The sequence below is a fragment of the Cyrtonyx montezumae genome, unplaced genomic scaffold (genome assembly GCF_038088225.1).
Source record: "Cyrtonyx montezumae isolate F1298 unplaced genomic scaffold, pur_monq_1.0 scaffold_3, whole genome shotgun sequence".
In the NCBI taxonomy this organism is placed as follows: domain Eukaryota; kingdom Metazoa; phylum Chordata; class Aves; order Galliformes; family Odontophoridae; genus Cyrtonyx; species Cyrtonyx montezumae.
Genome location: NW_027072034.1, coordinates 115,374,994 through 115,398,748, shown reverse-complemented (window position 1 = coordinate 115,398,748; position 23,755 = coordinate 115,374,994). Strand labels below are relative to the sequence as shown.

The 23,755-nt window shown below is 43.4% G+C and overlaps 1 protein-coding gene across 4 annotated transcripts; it reads right to left on the bottom strand.

The window, feature by feature from the left end:
- Window positions 1–8,583: 8,583 nt before the first annotated feature.
- Window positions 8,584–22,822, bottom strand: NFYB (nuclear transcription factor Y subunit beta). 4 transcript variants are annotated; one of them, XM_065743121.1, is made up of 7 exons: window positions 22,715–22,822; window positions 15,612–15,705; window positions 15,040–15,170; window positions 13,124–13,321; window positions 11,168–11,249; window positions 9,235–9,314; window positions 8,584–9,025 (listed from the first exon to the last, which is right to left on the bottom strand). In XM_065743121.1, exons 2-7 carry the CDS (start codon window positions 15,703–15,705, stop codon window positions 8,993–8,995), a joined length of 618 nt encoding a protein of 205 aa, XP_065599193.1. In that variant the 5' UTR covers window positions 22,715–22,822; the 3' UTR covers window positions 8,584–8,992. The 4 variants fall into 4 exon arrangements, with proteins under 4 accessions (XP_065599193.1, XP_065599195.1, XP_065599194.1 ...); XM_065743123.1 differs by having other exon boundaries at window positions 22,687–22,819; XM_065743122.1 differs by lacking the exon at window positions 22,715–22,822 and adding an exon at window positions 22,053–22,379.
- Window positions 22,823–23,755: the final 933 nt, after the last annotated feature.

The window sequence follows — 23,755 nt, the reverse complement described above, 5'->3', positions numbered from 1 at the left end:
AAGAATGAATTGGCAGTAGTATTTGGTACAGTCCCCATGGTTGCCACAGATCTTGTGTAGATAATTTGTGAAGGTTTGGTATGTGAGAGAGTTCTGTTTGGTTTCGCTTTCTCACACCAAACTCTTTGTTGTGGTGTCTGAGTACAAGGCAAAATTTTCCAGTTATTATATAGTAACTTAAAACATATAAATATTTTAATATATACCTTTTTGTAAAAAAGAAAAAGGACAAAAACGAAAATGATTTTTCTACTATTTGTAACAAATATCATAATTCTGAAATATATCCCCTGAAAATTTAAAAGGAAAAAGATAAAACTTCATCATTTCTCTTATTGCAAAAAAAGCAAAAAAAAGAGGTGTAAATTCATTGTAAATGCACTACTAATATTTAGAGTGGACCTTTTGTAGTTGTACAAATCTCCAACTTGTAAATACCAATGTTTACAAGAGACCTTTCTGGTCTTGTATTAAGACTTCCACGAGATTCATTCTCTTTTTTTTGTTTGTTTTGTTTTTTTTAAATCCATATGCTTTGCTTTTAGCATATGCTTGCTTTTTGCACTAATAATGACTTACCTCATTCCTGTGTTTGTAATCACTTGTGTTGCTTCCATCACGTTTCTGTAAAACTTCGATCTGAAAATCTTAACCAAAGTTTAGGATACACGGTAAGCAATTTTGCACATATTGTATGGCAACTATCAACATATTTATTCCAGTTAATCTTCGTAAGTGCTTGTTTGCTTTACCAGTATATTCTATCAATCAAGTTCCGTATCTCCTTTTACTATGCATCATTTTACATTAACTAGCTAGCTGATAAGTTCAACAAGCATTACTTCTAGGAATAGGTTGATCCATTCCTACGCTAAATGGGAAAAAATAAAAGGTGTTCACAGTAGTGAAATAAAGGTAAACATTTTAAATGCTATTTATGTATCTATATATAAACCTATGTTTACCAAAGTGTAGGGGAAAATGGCTGAGTCGGACAAGGTCATTAGGGGAGTAGATGGAGGCACCTAAATGAGATTTATTTTAAAATTAAATCTAAATTGCTTTCCTGTGCAATGAAGTTTATACTTTGCACTTTAATTTTGCCCTGAATGCCAAAATAACTACACATCAAGGTAGGATTGCTTGCCTCTGCCCGTTCAATTTGTCTTAAGAGCATTTGTAAATAAGTAAACTAAAAAAAGAAAAGAAAATGATGTGCCTGGTTTGGTGGGAGAAGTATCGCTGAGATGTGAGAGATGTAACAGCTCACATATCCCAGAGCAGGTTTTATAGCCAAGTTTGAGCTACCCTGCAAGGCAGGGTTGTGACAGAAGTGCTGATGCAGCCTTAATTATTGCAACACATCACATGCTATAATAGCATCTAAGAAGTGCTGGGGGCCATAAATCGTTCTAGTAGTGTTAATTGTGGCACGGGAGTAACGTGTGGTCTTACTCCAGAGAAAGACCTTGTGTTTGTGACAATGACAGACATCCCAGACTCACTTTAAGCAGTGTTTATAGTATGAATGTATAGGATTTTTTTCCGGACGTTAACTGGCTTTAAAATACTTGTGTTTTAATGACCCATTTCATCAGGTATGATCTCACCGCCAATACTGACTGATAATTGAGATTTTACTGTACATGAGCTGTTAACTAGAAAAAAATATAACTTGGTTTTCCTTATTAGTACTGTGAAAGAAGCCTTTAGAGAAAACACTTGTGGCTTTGGTTTTGTTGGTCGATAGCCGTGATCGTAGAGTTGTTATTTAAGAATAAAATCTGTTGGGTTATGTCTGGGTGGAGTTTTTTTGCACTTGGTTTCACATGCTTTGCACAACTTGTTTTTCAGTGGGTGTGTCACAACTACCAAAGGGTAAAACTGTGGCGTTTTCAATGAAAGTATGATTTCCTTGTAAGTGTGCTTTCTCCAGCTGACGTGACATGAGATGTCACTTTCTCTTCTTCGTCCAAGTCGGGTGGTGTTGAATAGTGATCATATGCAAATCCAGTTCCTTACGGTTTTACTTTCCAACGCAATTGTGGTACATGCTGTAAAAATACACTTTGTGGTCTGTTTTTAGGGTTGTATTGCTAACATGTCTAAATCCCACCTGTTTGCCTGTCAGCTAATGCCAGGCGAATACTGATTGTTCAATTTTCGATTCATTTCAAGAGGACTCTTGTCATCAACTCCTTGGGGATCTGTGTTATCCATTTGTTTCACGAGTCACTAAGCAACGTGTAGCAAGCTGCAATCTGTCAGGTGACAGTGTCCGTGTTGTAGGGTTGTCTTGGTTTGCTCAAGTTGTGGGGGATGTTGTGCCAGGTATGGCAGACACCGCTGCAGCTTCACCGTCGGAATGTTGTTGTGAAAGTGGGAATGAAGTGAACGCTAACCTACACTTTGTGCTTTCAAAGTAATTATAGCAATATCTTTTGAATGTAGTTTGGAGTAGAGCACACGATCATGCCATAAACTCTGGATATAAAATAAGTATTACTGTTGATATCTGATATTTCAGGATAGCGAATTTGACGTGAACTTAGTCTTACAGCCTGTTACTTAATGACCTCTGCAAGGAAAACTGACATTTTGTACGATTAAAGTTGATCAGTCTTACTTCAAAGCGTTGTTTGTTCTTTGTAATAAAGTGGTTGTCCTATCAAACGCATTGTAAACAGTGACGTGTGCGTCTGCTTCTTCCAGTAGGATAGTGCAGAGAAGAGAGAATTTTTCTCCTGGAGGAGTGCAGAAGGATAATTGATCAGCATTGGAAGACTGAGCGTTACCAAAGCGTTTCCTTTTTTGGTTCTTGGTCCTTGCTTTTTGGTTCTTCCCTTTCGGACTTCTTGGTTACGTTACGGTTTGTTCAGTTGTTTGGGTTTATTTCATCTCATAGGGATCTCTCAGTTCCCCACCGTGACTGACCCCTCTCTTGTGCTCTCCACCTGCTCTCTGCCCCTTCCGTGCCTTTGTGCCACGCAGCTTTGCTGCCTGCCCCCTGTGACAGGACTTCTCAAAATGACTTTCCCCATCTAAACAGCAGCTGTGTTCAAAAGGAATGGCAAAGGGTTTGGTATTGCTTTGTTACAACTTGTGAAAAGGATGGGATTTGAGGATGCACTTAACGTGCTCAGAAGGCTGCTACCATCCAACTGTGCTCCAAATGCTAGAGGCTGTGGGCAAGCTGCTGAACTCGCATTGTTGTTGGCTATGGGGATGTCCTGGGGAGAGAAGTACCACACTTCAGCCCCCAAATGCAAGCTCCTCAATTGCAGCTGGTTTTGATTTGCTGTCATTGTTTTATTGAGGGAGCTCTTGCTTTGCACAAGCATCTGCTTTTAATATGTGACATAATTGCTGAGTTGGTATAGCAGCTCGTTAAATGCTCAGATATGGTATCTTCAAAGAGAAACAAGAACTTCATTGTGTCCCAAATGGTACATAGTGGTGAGAGTTATTCCTCTATCTGGCAGAACTGCAATGCTGTGAGCTGCAGGTGAAAGTAATCAATTTGAAGTTGTTTCCAAGTGGTTCTTAAAGTAGGCTATGGGGTGTGCACCATCCCAGCTCCTTGGGCTTGCCTCTCACCTTCTTCTGGGCCCTGACATTACTTCATACGGTCCAGCAGGTTTTGTGTTCTTGTGTGCAAGTCCTCACACTTTCATCCATCTTAGAACATCGTCAGAGGCAGAGCTGCAATCAAAGTGCTATTTACCAGAGACTTGGGATTTGGATTGGGATCATAGGCTTCAGTCAGGAAATTTTGATACAGATTTTCATACAGATTAAATAAAATTCAGTTGTATCAATGGGTAACAGTGTTAACAAAAAGTATTAACATCCTTACTTGATAGAATTAAATTCTGCTATGTCTTTTTTTTTTCTAGAATCTATGCTCCCTTCCAACTAAGGAATGGACTTAGATACTTCACAAAGTAAGGAGTCAGATAGAAGGTGTCTTCCTCATTCAGAAGGTTCAAGCAAGAGAGAGAGAGAGATGTAAGTTGTGCCCTCAGTCCAAGAAAATACACAAGGTAATAGATAGCTGCCAAAGGCAAGGGATGCCTTGCAGGCAAAGCTATGCAGATCTATGGCCAGCAGTCTGATCTCAGCTAATATAAACATCGATCTGATAAGTGCTCATAAATATCTAAAGGGAGGTGGGAGGCAAATGGATGAGGCCAGGCTGTTGCCTGGTCGGTGCTGTGTAGTGGCAGGACAAGGAGCAATGGCCTAAAATGTGAACTTAGGAAGTTCTGTATGGTGAGGGTGGTGGAGCACTGGCACAGGCTGCCCAGAAAGGTTGTGGAGTCTCCTTCTATGGAGATATTCAACACCCACCTGGATGCCTGCCTGTGCAACCTATTATAGGGTATCTGCTTTAGCAGTGGGGTTGGATTTGATGATCTCTTGAGGTCTGATCTCTTGAGGTCCTTTCCAACCACTGCAATTCTGTGATTAGCAGACTTTGTTAGTACTTAATACCCTTAAGATCTCCATAAGAATGGGACTTACCATGTACATTGCTTGACTTTATGCATCTTTTTCCGATTGAAGGAATTGTGAGCAGAGATTGGAGGCCATTGTAGGCTTTGGGAGCATTTTCCTGCAAGCCCCTGGTAGCAGTACTAAATGGGCAGTTCTAAAGGTTACCCACTGATTGTGCCACCCCTGACATTGCAAAGGAACAGAAGGCAGAGAGGGAACGGTGGGTGTGGGGCACTCGAGTGAGCTGGAGGTTGCTCTCCAACACCAGCTTGGAGTTGCTGGAGAACTGATCCTTTGTTGGCTCCTTGTTGACAGCCTTTTGTCAGCCCTCCCATTCATTCCCTCACCTCAGTTGCCTCCAGGTAGAGCCTGCTTCCACCAGAGCACTGGGAAAGTGCCCTCGCATCTCTTGGTAAGGTTTGGATTCTGTGACCAGGGCAGAGGAGTTAGGTGCCCTGGCAACAAACCCGCACATGTCCTGGAGTCCTTTGTTGGCATGACACTCCTCTCTCCGGTGATAGGAGCCGAGCTCTGATGGGAGTCAATGATGTGCCCTTGGCACGAGTCCTGAGCCACGTCCCACTGCAGTTTGTTAGCCAGAAGCCAAACCCTTTCACTGAGACCTGTCCCAGAAGTCAGCTGCTGTCTTTGATCCTGGAGGAGCTGAGCCAGATTCAGTCCTAGGCACAGACTGAATTACCAGCCTGCAGAACGGCGCTCTCCCCATCAGGTTCAAACCCTCAATAGTTTTCTTTTATATGAAGGCAAATCAGGTGTCTTGCTGTGTGTGAATGGATCCTTACTGCCCTGTGTACTGCAGTAAGATATTCCAGGAAATGACCCTGGCAGGGTGCCTGGGAGGTTTCTTAGAGCAGGGTTGCTGTCTCTCTCCAACCTGCTGCGTGCTGTGCTGCCTCTTGCTGGAGACTGCAACTTAATAAGCTCGGTGCAGCTGGCACCAATTTGGAGACTGTTGTGCACGTGAGCAAACTGCACACAAACCAGGGGGTTTGGCCTTGGTTATGAGCGGAATTTGCACTGAGTTTCTATAGAGCTTAACATTAAATTTTTATGTCCTGAGGGGTCAGATGTGGCATACAGTCCCTCAGCATGCCACTTCACAAATCAGTAGTACACAGATCAGTGTGCTGCTGCTTGAGGATGATCTGGATCAGGCCCTGGGCAACCTCGTGTAGCTGTGATGTCCCTGCTCACTGCAGGGCAGTTGGGCTAGATGGCCTTCAGAGGTCCCTTCCAACGCTTAAGGATTCTACAATTCTATTATATTTTTTTTCAGCATTTTGATGGGAGTGACCACACCAGAACAGCATTTCTAATTTCCAAGGAGGAGAAAACAGCCCATGTTCTTAGTAAGGCATCCTTCCACCATCATCACTCTGTATTCCACCAAACCTTTTGGAAAAAGGAGTATAAGCATGACCATTGCCTGTATTAGCAACTTAACTTCTTCCTAGGGACTGCTCGGACTCAATGTAAGACAGACAGTTCCTTATGACATTATTCATCCCAAACACAACGTATGGGACTTTGATTTACAAAGAGAAGAAAATTCACTTCACGTTTAAGTGAAAAAATTCCATTACTTTATTCAGTACAAATTGAAATTGAAAAAAGTCTGGCTTGCATGATTTGGGAACGCGGCAATTTACAAGCAAGTCATCTTCTCTCTTTAAATAGAAGGGAAGCAGCAAGTCTGCATGACAACTGGAACGTTAATCACACCCAAAGCTCTACCAAACTAAGAATTCTAAGCTAGAAGCAAGGCTGCTGCCAGCTTTCATCATGACAGTGAGGTGCTGGGGAAAGGCCCCTGCCTCTCCCCTATGCTCACTGTTACGCTGCACTGAGGCAGCTCCTGTGCACATGCAATGGCCCATATGTTCCCCTCCTGCTGAAGGCAAGGGAGGAATCAGTCTCTATCCTCCTGCACCTATAGCTGCTTATGGCAAATCAGTGAGCATCATCTTGAAACAACAGTGGGGGCCATCTGCTTATCTGACATGATTCACACCACGTTCACAGGGCTGTACAAGTATCACGAGGATCATTAGGTTAAGGCAGCAAAATGTCACGGAGGGGTACCTGAGAAAGTCACTGTTTGAAAAGAAGTCTTTGAGCATCACTACTATTTACTTCAAGCATCCTTTCTCTCATCTTTTGGCATAGGCTGCCACTGATGCCTTGACCTCAAGCTCAGCTTGGAGCTGTTTTAGTTCAGCCAAAGACAGCAATTGTATAGAAGCAGGTGGTATACAGCAGGAACAGTTTTGATAGAAGCTACTTTTAAAGACTGAGAACTTACAAGTAAGAAGGTGAGAATACACAGAGGATTGGTTGGTTGTTTTCTTTAACAAACTAAAGACTCCACAGTGGTTGTGGTAACTACCATTGACTGGCATGAATCTAGACAAGTTCCCTCTGCTATTTCCATATATAGGACTTTATCAGCACTGTAACACCCTACAAACAATGGCTCCTACAGGTGTACTTTCAGGAAGAGATGGAACAAAGATGATGCAGCTTTGTCTCTCAACCTCATGAAGTGAAGTGGGGTGGGAGGGAGTACAGGAAAAGCAAAACAAAGCAGTATTGACTCCTTTGCTCTGATGATGGTTTATAAACCATGAACTCAAGAGAGCTCCTTAACTTAAACTCACAGAAGAGCAGGCAAAGCAAGAAAGATGCAATTGATCTCGAGCCAATGAGTCAGACACCCTTTACTCCCTTTCTGCACATCCAGCTGCCAAACCTCTAGCTTCTCTTGTATCTGTAATCACAGCTTTTTCCATTGCAAATCTATCTGCAAAGGGCATGGTGCCTCAACGAAATGGAATACAAACCAAAGGGGCTCCTGTACCAATTGTGTTGTCCAGCTGTACATTTAATGAAAAACTCCATTTGTTCAGGCACTGCTGCTCAAGGACAGCAGACTGCCACAAACCCCAGAACATCTGCCTGGACTGCCAGAGTACACTGCACCTCCCCTAGAGGCTCTGCCAGCATCGTGCTGACTTGTAAGAAATCTGTTTAAAATCCACACATAAATGTTGTGGAGTAGCACAGAATTGGGTGTTTCAGACTTCTGAGATGGCTCAGTTGAGACATCTTTCCAGTATAAAATGGTTACTTGTTCATGTAAAGCAAAACCAACAAGAAATCATATGGTAATTGCATTCAAGGTGTGATTTGTTTAAAAAACGACAGGTAAATGGAAGAATAGTGATTACGTGCTCTTGCAAGCAGCAAAAAAAACAGAAGGTTCCAAAGTGCAGGCTGTTCCTAAACCCACCACCCCTATCCTAAGAGCTAAGGAGGGGCATCTAACAAAATTACCCAGCCAGTTATTAAAGAAACAGCAACGTTACCAAGAACAGTTTGCTAAATATACAGAACTACGTTCTCCAGTTGGAGTTTATTGCAAAACCAGAAAAGAGACAGCAAGGTTGAAGTTCATTGCAGATTTGTACCGCTCGTCCCAGTTTCAGTCACTCACACGTACGCACTCACACAGACTGTACACGGAGAGTTGCTAACACATTTGAGTTCCCACAGTCTCACAAGAAACCTGAAAACATTTCAGTAAAAAGTTAAAATGAGGTCTCTTACCACAAGGACTATAAAATCCCCCCTCCCCCCCTCCCCTACTACCGTAGAATTTCTATGTTTTGGATTCTAAAAACCATACATAAAAAGGAAGAGCTATTTCAGTAGCACAAAGACCACCTTAAACATACCAAAGTCAGTCTAAGGACTTAATGCGACTGAAAAAGAATGAAATGAAGACCTGCATCATACAGCACCAGTGTTTTAATTAACACTGTTGATAAGCTCTAAACCTCTAAACGTAATAGAGTGCTGCTTGTTTCTGATTTACTTCTAAGTTTCAAGTTACATAAAAAAACAGTTGTAGCAATTCCTCTGAGCTGCAGTTTGGTGAGAAAAAGTCCCTTTCAAAATTTCAATAAATATAATGACATCTAAAGTTAGCTGAGGTTGTCATGCAAGACAAGTTACATAACCAAGACCAACTCAATCTTCATAATAAAGGCAACTTGCATTCAAAAATGAACTTTACCCTTACAATTTTATTCAAAGGGTAAACATGAATTAACCCAGCTGTTTACCTGAATTACAAAAGTAACATGATTCAATATGAAAATAAGAAACTGTCTACAAATCTCTGACAGTAATAAATTGCAATATACAATGCATACAGGAGTTATACAGAGCAACCAACTCTTGTACAAAACAAAAATACTTTAATACCTTTAAAATCCAATTTGCTTTTTTAAAATTATCCATGAAAAAATTTGAGTCAGAATTCATACCTCAATTAGTCAAGCTTCAGGTAGCTACATTACAGCTATTTAATATACAAAGAGAGAAATATCTTCACCAGTCATTAAAACTGTCTTTTCATTAGAGTTGCACAGCTTCTGCGTCTCACGTTCCCAGATCCAAAGTTTTCTTCAAATCATGAGAACTGAATTTGTTGAACACCGGAGATCTGGAGAAAGAAAACGGAAGCTTATATTCAACTTCACGTGTTTTGGAACAGCGTCACCATCAGCAGCCTTGAGTTCAGAGTGCTGGAATGCCACAACAGCCACTAAAACACTACAAATATTGCAGGTTTTTGCTTTCCAGAGCATGGCAGCTGAGTTAGCATTTCAATTTTTGCAGCTGGAAGGAGAAGAGATGACAGGGTACCCGTACCTGCTGATACGATGTTGTATAGACCATAACGTTCTGCTGCTGGCCATCTGTAGTTATTAAGCCCGCTGGCAACTGATTAGCTGAAAGAAAAAGCATTGTACAGAAGTTAGACAAGAACTGCAGGATACACAGAGCCTTGTTTCAAGTGTCTGTTACCTACAGAACATGTAGTTGTGGAATTCTCTAGGTCTGTGGAACAGTTCCTCTCACAACAGCTACATCAGCCATGCTCATTACTACATATTCCCATTAGCAGTTCATAACCTAAGTTCACCTTGATTTGGCATTGGATAAGCCAGAAGTAAGACACACATCTGAAGCAGAACATACCCAGCAATAAACTGAGGACTGGAGTTTGCCATGTGACCACCAAAAAGAGCAACTTCCAGCTGGAAGAATCTGGAGAATTCAGAGTTTTTATTTACACTTAAGGTCAGCACTTGAGTTCTGCATGCATGTGTATGCTCAGTGAAAAAGTGGTACTTCTGTATGAAGGCTCTAATGTGGAGGCAGCGGACGTGCTGGATGACTTCAGCGTGCCTTTCAGGTTATCACACAAGAGCTCTGAATTTCACAGAGGAAAGATGAGGCAATGAACTGAGCAAGAACTACTTTTGACACTTACAAAGAAAATTCAGGGCAGATGCCCTGAACCAAACCCTTACAGTAACACATACAGTAAGCTCTGACATTCAGAGTAACTGCGTGTTGCAACTGCTAGCTGGAAGCAAAGCTTCCAAGTTGTAAGTTAAGTTGTACAGAGTGCTGTGCTATAACAAGTAAGGGGCAAAACCCATAGAAACGTCAAAACCTAATGGCTTCAAGATGAAAGCTGAAGCTTGGTTTTGCTTACCTTCATGGTATTAACTTTCAGATGCTTAAGGTGGAGAGTTAAGAGAGGCCTTAAAAAATCTGCAGGTCTAAAATTACAACGCCTTGCACCGCATATGTTGAACAGCTTATGCCAGCTCTCTGACCCAGATGTGGTGCAGATCTATGAGGAAGAACTAAGGGCTATGCCACAGCAGCACTGCTATTACTACCGCTGCTGCACTGAGGTCACAGCCCTGAAGGGATCTATTGCTGTGCCTCTACAGAGAGAAATGCTCGCAGCACGTGACACCATCATTCACTTCAAAGAAATCCCTCTCTCTGCCCTTCTGCTACTGCAACATCTCCTCAGGCATCCTGCCAACATTGACTATTCTCTTCCAAAGCTGTTCTCTTCAAATCACAGCAAATTAACGCTCATTTCATAGGGCACTCTGAGCCTCCCAGGCCTGGGATATTTGAAAAAGGGACAAGGAAGAGATCTTCAGCCTTCTGCCACTTAAAGGCAACCTTATCAGATTTGTTGGGACAGATGATCCACAGATGGAAAAGGGATCCCTTTTTCTATTGTACAATTCTGTGATTGTGTGTGTGTGTGTGTGTGTGTGTAAACAGATCACAAGCATCTCAGCTGCAATCCAGGTAAATAAGTAGGGCCTAGTTCATGTCTTACTACTTCTGAACCATAAGAGCGATCCATAAGAGAATGCAGATAAAGATGAGGAAATCCAAAGAGTAAACTCTTAATTGTAAATTAAAATAACACTAAACATAATAAATAATCTTACATCTTTCATTACAAGATATGTTTAAGTGTAGAGGAAAACACTGGCACTAATGTATGTGCTTAAACGTCTTCCACAGTTGACAGGAGTTATTACTACTCTGTCAGCATTTCCCACTGCCTTCATTTTACATGAACTCTACTGACTAGGAAAAGCACCAGGTATTCTCCAGTCTTCTCAATAGAAACCTCAGTAGATCACAGGTACAGCACAAGTGGCCAGCCCAGAATATCCTCCTCAGTTAAGAACTGCCACATCTAAAGGAAGTTTTCATTATGAGTCTTCTAAAAGTAACACACCTGAAGAGAACTACTTACTAAATGCTTCTTCTGTGAGCTCCTCACTGAGACCATCTCCAGTTGTAACTGTTCCCCCGATTCCCTTTTCTCCTTTCATTGCCTGGAAAGAAGAAAATAGGTATCCAAATTAGAGCACTGTTGGCGTGAGATTGCTTGAAGAAGCCAAACTTCGTAAGTTGAGCTGGACTCTGAAATCCAAGACCTGCAAAACTTGTACTTAAGACTGTGCATAGTACAAGAGCACATAAAGGGCATTTTTTAATCTTAATCATACTTCTCAGAAACCAAAACTCTGCAAAATTAATATTGTGTAGTTCTAAGAAAGGTTTGCAATTTCTGTACGACGTCAGATTTGCGGCAATCCTGCAGCAGCAGCTAGTGGAATACATGGAATCTCAGTGCTAGTGACTGTGCAACTTTTGCTCACCAACCATATCCAAGTGCCATCATCATACAACTAAGAACTGACATTTAAAACCAAGATATTGGATTTCTTTCCCTACAGCAAGGGCTGCAGACAGAAAGGATATCAGCTCAGAAAGCCAAGGCTCCCAGTCATTCGCATGCACTTATTTAATTACCAAGTTTGATGATCTGTACTATTACATAAGAACTTGTAGGAAAATACTCAAGATAAAAAAAAAGGATTTTCTGCAACTGTTTAATGGAGAATAAACACATAAGCTACAAAACAGAAGACAGAAAATGGAGGCTTAAAACTGATGGGCAGAACTGTCCAAACTATCCAAAACCATTTAAAAAATAGTCTCGGTACTCTGCTACCATGGCATACACATCTGCAAAAGATGGACATTTCAGAACAGGAGCAGAATAGATCCACTTGAGACTTCTCTAGAAGCACTGCAACTAGATAGACATCACTTGCTTTTTTAATTAAAGCACATGCCTGTGCCATCAAAAGTGTTGTAACTGCTACACAAGAGTGGGAAAAGACAGCAAACAGCCACACTTCAAATTTTTAGCTTTCACCTCCTGTTCTGCAGTTAAGCACCTTCTCACAATCCATCATAACAAATGACCTCCTGGGAAGTGGAAGCTTCAAGTGCTATCAGCAAATTAAATACTGCTAGTGAGGCCAGCCCTGTTAATTGAAAAACTTGGATTTACAGAATAGAGAATATCACAAGAGCCCCTCTTCATACAGCAGTGCCAATTCAGACCTCCCTGCTTCACTCATGACAGTAAAACCTCTTTCCATGATTATTTTAACCCTGAACAATTTCAAGATTGTAAGGAAGAGAGGTTATCAGATGAAAATGCCTTTGATTTATTTGGTTACATCTGGTATTACGAGGTAGCAGAATACAAAGTAAAAAAAAGTAAGCAAAATTTTCTTTGGTATCCAGATAGGAGAAAGTGGGAAAAAAAAATCCCAAGCAGAAATAACAACTTCTCAAAAAAAAAAAATTAAACTGCTGAAAGGGAAAAAAAAGCCTTCTTTCCTGCTAGAGAAAGGACAAAGGAAAAAGCTTGGATCACATACCTAGCAGATACGAAGGATCAAAAGCAAATTAACAGACAAGCAATAACATTGTAGAATCTTTCATTCAAATCATTATTCCAACATGAGAAAAAACGTCTTCAGATCCAAAGTCCACACAGTGGGCATTAGGCCAGATCCCCACAGGATGCCATCCAATGCAGTTTTATTGATTGAGCCCAAAGATCAAATTATGTATTCTTAATAGGCACCTTTAAAATATTTAGTGATTTATTTCCATATATATTACAGAAGTTATTCAGTTGGAATCAGCAAGTCTAACCAAAATGCTTGCTTACTCTTTTTCTCTTGCTAGCTTCTGGAACATTTTAAAATGGTACATTAGCACCTATTAGTCCCTGACAAGTGCTGTGAGATGCTGTGCAAGTCAGACATTACATAATTATGACACAGGGCTACAAGTAAACACAACTGGGTCAAATAAATGAGGACACATTGAAGTACAGACCAACCTCTCTGAATTTTTGGAGGTATAACTTCAAAGGCTCAACATAGCTATCAAATCCCAAGGTAGACATGGCAAAGAGAATATCCTCCCCATTGATGGTCTTTCTTTTCTCTTGGTGACACCTCTCACTGGCTTCTGACGTTATAAAGCTGATGAATTCGCTTACACACTCTTGCACGCATTCTTTTGCATCCTTAGCAATCTAGAGAGGAAAAGTATCATAAAATGATTAATCAAGATGTGAGAAAACAAAAATAAATAATAACAAACAACATTACACTAGATAATAAAGGAAGCATCCCAACGTCTGGTGATAATACCCATTTAGGCAACAACTGAGTGTGAGATAGCCACTGGATGTCATCACTACTCTAAGCACAGCTGGAATGGATTTAAAGGAAGTTTTACTATTTCAGCAGAACCCTCAGGATCTTCAGAGCTCATAATTGTGCTCTGTATGGAGTGTGATATATACAAATGCATATCAGTATCATGCCTGGATTTGCCTACCCACTCCTTTTCTTCAGACCTGTTCATTACAGTGTCACAGCCCATTTTCACCTTCCTTTCACTAGACCCAGCAGTTCCAGCCCGCTGCAGTATGTTCTCACCAACCTGGCCACGATGAGTATTTTTACTCTGACTGGATGCAGGGACTGAAATACGTGCCTAGCAGCAAGCTCCTCTACTGCTTTAATATTCCGGTAGGAATTTTCCAAATATGAATTCAGCTGAAGAAACACATGCCTCTGGCAAGAATTAAATAAATATATTTGATTATGGTTTTCAGCTGGACAAAGTAATTTACCTCACTTAAAATAACGACAAGCATTGCTCAAGATTATTAGGGAAGCTGACAGGAACCAACTGAAGGATTATAATAATAAAGATCCTTATTCTTCACATGAGAAGAACCTGTTTGTATTTCCTTTAAAATAATGAAACGGTAACACTACGTAGGATCTTCAGTTCCTCTGATATTCTCAGAGAAAGAGCCAGATTTTCACAAGTACTCATCAGCCAACAGCTTCCCTTGCAGCTTTTCACAAAGCCCTCCCTGATTTTTCAAGAGAGCTTGGCATCCCATATGCTGAATTCTTGAGAAAAATCTCGTCTTGATTGCTAAAAATTTATGACAATATGGACCAGTGAAGAAATTTTTCACAGCGAAGATATAAATGTAACACCCAGATTTCCAGAAAGCCCTGAACACTGTGAAAGTACGAGCAGATGCAAGAAAAGTATGCTTTGCTTCTATTTGAAGGGACGTCAAAAAAAAAAAAGTCAGCCTTAGCTAGAAGAAAAGTTAAAACAGCAAGTAAAGGGAGCCCTGCAAAATTTTAACATAAACAGGTAGAACGTTCGAACATTTATCCTATTGCCAGCTCAGAATTGATTTAAGAGTCTATTCTTAGAAGAAAGAAATAAAATAAGTCTTTCAATACCTGGCCTTGCTTGCTACATGGTATAAAGCAGACTCTTAGTCTTCTATTGCCTGAACCTTTAGATATCCAAATGCTAAAGTGACTTAAGTACTCTCTTTCCTTCAGAATGAGAAATGAATTCTTATTTCACCCAAAAAGTTTCACTTATTCCACATTTTAAACAACTCAAAGCAGAAAATTACTTTTTTTTAGGACATTGTTCCATAGAAAAAGTTCTTACTGATATGGCATTGTCACCAAGTCTGACCTGCTATGACAACCAGAGAAAAGACTGTTGAAAAAAATAACTCCCTTGAAAGCCCTATAAGAGCCCTGTTGCAGCTCCTGGAGCTACGGTAATTACTAAAATCTTTCTGAAACCTAAGAAAAATGGATTCCATCTCAACTGCCTCATGTCCAGAAAACGTTGCTCTACCAGCTTCAGAGGAAGGAACAAAACTTAATGCTACACCTTCTTTAGCAGATAGAATATTACCTTTCCTGTTTGGGGTATGGCATTTTTCATTATCCTTGCCACGTTTGCAATTGGAAGATAGATATCTTGTTCTCTAAAACTCTCCTTTGAGCCATTTGTATCTTCATGATCATTCATGCTGTCCTCTGTATCTAGAGGAGTTAAAAGAAATTGTATTTGACAGACAACAGGCAATAAGTAAGCCAGGTTTAAAATCTTAAAGATTAACAACTTTTGGAAGCCCACTGTATAAACAACATAAACTGTGAAGACACAAAAAACCAAACCCACACGTGACAGATGTAACACCACAGTTCCTGTATGCATGTTTGGTACCATACTTCTCATTACATACAGAAATGTCACGTCAAAACAAGAAATATCTCCTACAAAAACAAAGTTTTTGTCATTACCCCCAGGGACTCGGTACCAACTTTGATAACTCCCAAACCCACCTCCAGACTGCAGGAAAATGCTTTCTATAGTAAAGCATTATGAATACAAACAATCACCAATTCTTAGCTTGGAAATGAGAACAGAGAAGTGGAATTAAATTTTATAGAGACAGAAATAATAGCATTTACATTTCTTACCATCGTGAGGCTGTATCACGTAGTGACTGCTGCCAATGTAATCTCCAGCAATTCCTAACTGAGAAGCATCCGTCGTAGAGCTATCACCATCCATCTAAAACCAGAAGAAGCAATGCTCTCAGGTACGTTTGTTATATGAAGTGCAGCTACTGCTGGAAAACAGCACTTTGAGAACCAGTTGTTACAGCCTGAATATTTTGCTACTTGAGAATTCTCATTGGTACTGCGCTTTACTAATTACTTGCACTTTGATCAGTCCTTCAGATGCAACAAAGCTGCAAGAATTGCTCTTCCCTACTTCTCATTCATATGGAAAAGCCAAGTTAAATAACTGAGCTGAAGAGAGAGAGAGCGTCACATATTCCATTACAACAAAGGTTAGCAATTCCTAATAACAGTTCTGTTTCTATTTTGTGGGTTTTTGTTTTTTTTTCAATCAACAACCTATAGCCCATCCCCAGATCAGGTATCAGGGCCAAGCATCTATATGAATGAAAAAGCAAAATCCCAGGCAGCTAGATTAAACTACAAGATCATGATGACAAGTGCTTAGAAGTAGCCATTCCCCTTATCTAGCAAATAATAGAAAGTGGAGTTTCATTGTTTATTTTTTCAGTAGGAATTACTAAGGTCACCTAGGACTATTTTTACAGCAGCACAAGATGCTTCTGATGTAATCCTCCAAGTCCAAATCCCAACTACATTTCAGCTGTAAGTCTGAACTCAGTTAAGTCAACAAAACATGAAGTCCAGGGCAAACTGTTAATGCTTCTGATATTAGAAGTAGTGAAACTGTTCCCTGAAGCTTCCTCAGAAATTCAGCCAAAGGCACAGGTCGTGCAAAGAACCATTTGGGTCACACTCCATGTGTGTAGACAGCAACCTTGTGTGGCTATCACGACAGGTTGACCAGAACACATTGAGGCAGCTGCATCTCTGAACAGCTCCTGAAACCCAGTCCTAGTCCACTGAATGATTTACCTACCTACCTACCCCTCTCATACTAACTCATCATGTTTCAACATAAGTCCATGAGATGTCTTGCCCTTCTCATCTTGGCACAGCTGCCCAGAGAAACTGTGGTGCCCAATCCCTGGAGGGGCTCAAGGCCAGGCTGGATGGGGCCCTGGGAGCCTGAGCTGCTGGCTGGCAGCCCTGCCCATGGCATGGGGATGGCTGGGCTTTGAGGTCCCAAGTTTGACTTGGCATCTCCAGCTTTTAAAAACATGAACAATCCTGACTTATTTTCTTGTTGATACCTTGAAAATAAATTTTTGCAGAGCATTTAGTTCCTATGAATCAGTTCTCTGGTTTTGTTTCCACCTATGTAAGATAGTAATGATGCTGCTTCTGGAGAGTGGAAGCAATAAAAAAAAAGTCTGTAGGAAGAAGGGGCTCCCAGCACACGAAGAACTCTTTCAACATTGACTCAGAAATCCAGATATATTTTTCAGCACCTTCACATGCACAGCACCAGATTCCCCTTCACCTCAGACTTTCTTCACTGTGGATGCCACACACTTCTGATAAAACTTTGCCCATCACCTGCTTGCTCTGTCATCCCCATCCCATGCCCCAACAGAGGAAGGGAGGGAGGAAGGCATTTGACTGTGTTGTGGTCACCGCCAGCAAGAGCCTGCAGCTCCCACTGGCCTGCAAGAGGGTGAGGGTGAAACAGGCTTGTGCTATTTTTACACCTCCCAGAAATATAAGAAACCTAACCTCTCTCAAATCTGAGCTCTGCGGCTGCAAGGGCTGAGGTTTTGCTTACAAATGTTGAAGCAACATCCGGTGCCACGCTTGACCACAGGCACACATGAAACCTGAGCACTATTGGCATTCACAGCAGCACTGCATAGCTGGATGCAGCCATAGGAGCTGCTTAAAGGAAGAACTTTTCTACCCCTTCTCCAGTGCTCAGCAGTGCCCACTGCTTCCCGTAAAGTACTTCTGGTCCTTTCTGATGGGCTTTTAAAACAGTTTCATTTCACACACAGCAGCTCTGTCTGAAGAAGGGCACTGCCTTAAGCTTTACGTTCCTCATGCCAGGTGTCACAGCAGTCTGCTTTGTCTGTGTGCTGCAGGCATTTTGTAAGAAGACTTCACTTCTCAATTTTCCAGAGTGTTCAGAGATAATTTACTCTGCTCACTGTAACGATCATGCAAAGGTATTGCAATCCTGAGCATCAAGAACACCAAAACTGGTATCACCCTTCCTCAGAACAGCCACAGCACTCTTTTCCTTCTGCAATTTGTAGTAATGTTCTGTATTCTGCCAAATCCCAAAAGCTGCTTCCAAAATTAATTTGGGATTTTCTGGTGGTCTTGTTCTCAGAGCTTGGTTTCAATTCTGGTCCCTGTTCACATTTAACTCAAGAGTTACAGTTCTAGTGGAAATGCCTCGAGGTTCCCCCACAGCCTTCCATGAAGCACACCTCTGAAGGTACTATGATGGATAGCTCACCTGTTTCTGCCCCCTTATCCTCATTGTCAAGTAGCAGTAACATTGCTCTAGAAACTCCCATTGCTTTCATCAGCCCTACTCGCCTTCAAAGGACAATTCCTGTTTGAATCCCTTCTCAAAGCTTGCTGCATCTCTTGGCACTTCTGACCTCATTAGATTAATGCATTTTGCAGGTACCATTTTTGCTTTTGTTCTCTTCTGCATCCACATTTCCATTTCTACTTATGTGTCATCTGATAATTAGCAAGGCTTTTTTGAGTGGAAGTTTATCACCATTGCAAATCAAACCAAACAATTAGATCTGCAGAACTGAAATGAAAAGGCTTGCAAAAAAATAGGCAGATCTGTCTCAGATAAAGCAAACAGGCACTGACAAGCCTAATACCTACTGAAATTATTTCTGAGGGTATTACTGTAAGAAAGGCTTTTAAGACAACCTCGGCACAGCAGATCATGGACAGTGTAACACCTTTCTGCACAGCCAGGTCCTAATGGAGGGAGAACAGGATAACTCAGTTATCAATGAATACAATTACTTGTGCAGGTATTAGAAGTTCAGCTTCAGACAGTCAGAACTCAAGCAGCCACTTGGATCACCATGCATTTCACAGCCAGCTCAGCCCAAGGCCCATAGTAGATAACCACACAACCTAATACTGAGAAAATACTGCTTCAAGTACAACGTTCCCAATTAATTGCCTTTTCTTAAAGAGAAAAGATTTCACTATCACTAGAGTTGCTCTAAAACATACACTGAGAATTGTAGAATCATTTAGTTAGGAAAGAGCCTCCAGATCACCAAGGCCGACCATCCATTCTGCCTGTCCCTGGTATCTCTAATAGAGGAGACTGTTACCAGGAAGGTACAAATTAGCAGCTCAGGGAGAGTAACACCAGAAATATTCTGAAAGGGAAACACTTCAGATCAAAGACATCAGAGAAAACTCAATGATAAGCTGAAACTGAGTGCCTGTACAGGTTTATACTACCATCTGGTGCAAAGTTTTCTGGAGGATGCTTAAAAAATATGCTTCTGTCAGCAGCCCACAACTCACACTGTTCCTAGAATACATCTACACAGAACTGATAAATCCTCACTACCCTGAAGTAAATCTTGCATCCTGCTTAATCTTAAAAGCTCCTAAAGAGCAGTGTCTGTGGCTATGCCACAGGGTAACTCAAGAACACAACCCTGAGCTGCTTGCACTGAGAGGATGGGTCTGATGCTTTCATCGGCATAAAAGGGAAAAATGGAATAAAAGCTAAGAAGAGCTTGTCTTTGGAATTACCTGACAGCAGTTTGCAAAACTGATTTCTCAAGGAAAACTAAGCACTGTGCAGTACTTACACAGCCCATCTCTCTCCCAGAACTGCAACCTCACACAAGGGACAGCAGAAAATTCCATGTCACGAACTGAAGAATGAGGTGTTGTCCATGCAGCTGCCATGCAAGCAGGGCAGACAACGCATCTAAAGATACAGGCAGTTAACTATCAGCCACCATAGTTTTAGTTTGCCACCAGCCCTTACCATGGGAGATGTAAGCCTGAAAAGCAGCACATAACATGCAGTGGGGTCAACAAGGTTCTATCTGAGCTTTCTGCACCCTCACTTGCTGCACCCACAGAGAGAATTTTTTGATTGAAAACACAGTATTAACTCCCTTTTATTGTCAGTGATTTCCGGAGGACTGAACTGCCACTCAATTCTCACCTGGCAGCAAAGCCTCCCACAGTGGGAAACGCTGCCTGGTAAATGCACCCACGGGCATAGGGCATCACTCCAGCACATCCACAGAAACATAAAGCAGTGTGCCCCTTGGCACAAGCCTAGAACACAAACAGATGCCACCCTGTCTCTCCCAATCTCGAGCTCCTCTCATCTCTCACATGCAGTGTTTTCCCTATCAGGGGAACGGCATCAGTAGCAGCAGGCTGATGCTGAGGGAACCTGACAGCTTCACTAACACTCATTAGCATCCAGGCTGTACTCCCCCCCCCACCCCCCCTTGCAAAGCCCAACAGGGCCCATCCACCCTTCCTCATTCCCACATCCATCAGTATCACAGGCACTAACGTCATATAAGCCATAGCCCACCTCACCAGTCCTAACGTCCTGAGCCATGAGTCAGTGCTTTTGCAAAAGCTGAACGAGGCAGTGGCACTGAAAGGACTCAACCCCAGTATCTCCTTCCTGCTGCAACACTGACTGTAAGCACTGTGTTGTATTTCCATTTGAAGTTTTTGGTGCTTCCCTGGCATCTTCAGTGAACAAAAAACCTAAGCTTATCTGTTTATTAAAGCAGCAATCCGTAAACCCAGTCTTTTTCACTGTTAAGTTGGTTATGCTTTTCCTTCATTGTGGCAGTGTGTCAGTTAAGTGTGGAGAACAGCTTCTTTCTCTTCAGCAGCAGGACAAGGAGGAGTTTGTACAAAGCTGATCCAGGACAGGACATCACTTTCAAGCAGAATCCTCAAACTTGCTAACAATTTGTTTCTTTCTATCAATGCTGCTTTAAAATGTTGCATGGAACATGTGTACATTGTAACTGCTTGCACGTTTTCCCAACATCCTGCCACTAAAATATAGTTTTCCAATTTCCGTTTTTCTCTGAAGTACTACGTCAAAAATCACAACTGAAAAGTCAAGTTTAAAGCATCAGCCAAAGAGAGCCTTGATATGATTACAGAACAGTTCTACAGTGTTTCACATTTTGGGCCTTCACAGCCTCTTGGAAAGTCTCCCTTCCCCCTCCAAAAATGGAGTCCTGCACACTATCTCCCTTCATGTAACCATTATTACAAATAAGAGGTTCTCTACTGAACTCTGAACTGTTGTAATTGTCAAATATTAAAGTGTGAAGAGTAATATCCCATGTTCTTGGCTTCTTCTGAATACAGCTTTATGACTGTCAGTGCTAACAGCAAAGATCATATACAACCACCTGCTCAATGCAGAGCATGAGCAACAAGCAGAGACCTCAAAGATAACAACTGAGATTAAACCATCTCAGATCTCCCAGGGAATTACAACTGGATCCTTCACTAACATTAAAGTGCTGTGCCACAGGCCACATAAACAAATAAAAACAAGTAATCACTGACCTTATTGTTTAAGAACACTGTGCTAACGATTATGAATAAACATTACTTCTTCACTCCTGCAAGCCAATTAAAGTCAGACTGTGAGTAATACCCAAAGCAGCACCTTTCACTTAAGCTTTTTGCCACCACTTTGTCAGGGCTTCTTTTAACAAAGTGACAGGCTTTGTTAAATGTATTTTTTATTGGTGATAACTTCAATCTAAATCAAACAGTGCACCAGTGAGACAGGCAAAGGTTACTCAACACAAAGGATGCCATTCAAGGGCTGAAATCCAGACTTCCACCTCCCTGTCTACCTAGAAGCGCTCAGGTCGCTGTCCTCCCAGAACCATCCCAAACCCACCAGGTAGTTTTTACACGTGAAAAAAAAGTTTCTGGTTAAGCCTGAAAGAGATTGGTAAAGCTAGAAGTCTACTGGTTTTCTGTAGCATTTCTCTATTAGAGTTACACTGGGATCTGTAATACATATTTCTTCCACCTTGTGTATCTTAATAGCTGCAGAAGTATCGCTAGAACAGGTGACAGTTTTCCTTTCTGCTCTAATTGCCACATAACTCACACAATCTTCCTCCTTCCAGGATCACCGACCGCACAGTTTCTGGACGGAGCAGCAGCCGGAGGTACGCCTGTGAACAGGGTGACCTGCTCACTCGCAGCTGTAGAGGAAGACATCTAGAAAAGGCAGGCTCCTGTCTCCCGCACCCGTCCCTGTTACTGGTTAACCCGCCGACCCCGCTGTGCCCGCAGCCCTGCGGGCCGATCGATCTCGCCTCCGGACGTCGAGCCCTTCAATGATGCAACGGCACCCACAGCCGTGGCACGGGAGGGAAACCCTATTTACACGCAGAGCCTGCTGAGCGCTTCCCTACACACCTCCTCGCCGCAGCGCGCACCATTCGCTGGGCACCTTCCATCCCGTTTTCAGACTCAACGACACAACGCGCTCCGGGGCGCTCAGCAACTTTACTGCCAGCCTCCGTCCGGCCGCGGCCCCGCTCCGCTCCACGCCGGGCCCGGCCATGGGCGTGGTGTCGGGGCCAACCGCCGCACCGAGGGGAGGGGGGCACCGCGGCCGGGCCGCAACAAAGCGGAGCCCCCGCCGTGCCGACCGCGGAGCCCTTCCCCCTCTCCGAGGCCGCGCGGGCGGAGCACGGCTACTCGCGGCCCGGCCCGAGGCGGACACGGCTGCCGGGCAACCGTACTCCCGCCTCCCCCCACCTAGGCCGCAAAATGGAGCCGGGGGGCACCTCCACGCCGAGACGGGGGCACCCCCCCCGCTAGACACCCCGCCGCCGCCTCGCCTCTCTCCCCGCCCGCCTCTCTCTCTCTCTCTCTGTCCCGCTCCACTCCCCGGCCGCACAAAGAGGCGGCGAGCAGCCGATGGCGGCGGGGCCCGGGGGCTGCTCGCCCCCCACTTCCTATTCCCCGCAGCGGCGGCGCGGCGGCGGCGCCGGGGCCCGGGGAGGGAGACGGACATTTCATTCGAGCCTGCAGTGGAACCGGTTACCAATCATTGGCCGGAGCCAGGCACAAACCTCCAGTGCGGCCCTGGTTGGCTCCCTCCGCAAATCGGCTGTTTGGTTGGACAGAAAATGGCTGCGAAGGAACCAGTCCCAGCGCGGAGCCCCGCTTCCCGCAGCCGGCCTGCCCTCCCTCCGCGCCGCCTCCCCGCCTCGCGCGCCGGCTCTTCCCCTCAGCGCGCTCCCTCCCCCCGCGCTGCCGGCGCGCCCTGCCCGCCTCCTTTATGGAGACGGGGGCGCGGAGCCCCCGGGAAAAGGGGTCTCGGCCTCGGGGTGCAGGGCTGCCGTTGCTGCTGGTTGGTTGGTTGTTGTTGAAGGTTCCTCACTGCCTGCCCTACGGCGGCCCTTGGCTCATCGGTTGAGGGGAAAATAATTCACGTGCCCCCGATGACTTCGTTGCCTTCCTCGTCATGCAGAGACTAAGAATCAGGATCATAGGGTTGGAAGGGACCTCTGGCCTGACCGAGGCCAACCCTCAGCTAAAGCACGTTCCCTGCAGTAGGTTGTACGGGAAAGCATCCAGGCGTGTTTGGGGCATCGCTGTAGAAGGAAGCTCCGCCATCTCCTTGGGCAGCTTGTTCCAGTGCTCTGTCACCATCACAGTGAAATTCTTCCTCATGATTGCACGGAGCTTCCCGTGTTGCAGTCTGCACCCACTGCCCCTTGCTGTGTTGTGACACACCACTGAAAAGAGTGAGAACAACAAACTCAGTAGAGGAGGACACACCGCCCTTGGTCCTAGCTGTGTGGTGGGGTGAGGGGTTCTGTGCTCAGCCCTGCCCCTTCCCTCTGCGGATGTAAAATCTCACTGCAGACCTGGAAGGATCGTTTCCCCTGGTGACATGGCCTGGCGAGCCCAGTTTCCTCTCACCTTCAGGCTCTGTTTTAGTTCTTGAGAATACAGGCTGCTGGGTGAAGATGATGGGCCAGCGTCTCCTCTGAGACTTATAAACCTCCCTCATGAAGAGCTTATATGAAACACTTCATAATCCATCGGTCTGCCATTTACTGGAACCAGAGAGTGATTTCCTCTTAAGCAAAAGCAGCCACAGACAT

Coding starts and splice junctions, on each gene's coding strand:
- NFYB (XM_065743121.1), bottom strand. CDS start 15,705: ATGGATGGTGATAGCTCTACGACGGATGCTTCTCAGTTAGGAATTGCT. Junction 11,250..13,123: donor ACCTCCAAAAATTCAGAGAG/GTTGGTCTGTAC, acceptor TCTTCTTTCCAG/GCAATGAAAGGAGAAAAGGG. Junction 9,315..11,167: donor GCTCACAGAAGAAGCATTTA/GTAAGTAGTTCT, acceptor TTTTTCTTTCAG/CTAATCAGTTGCCAGCGGGC.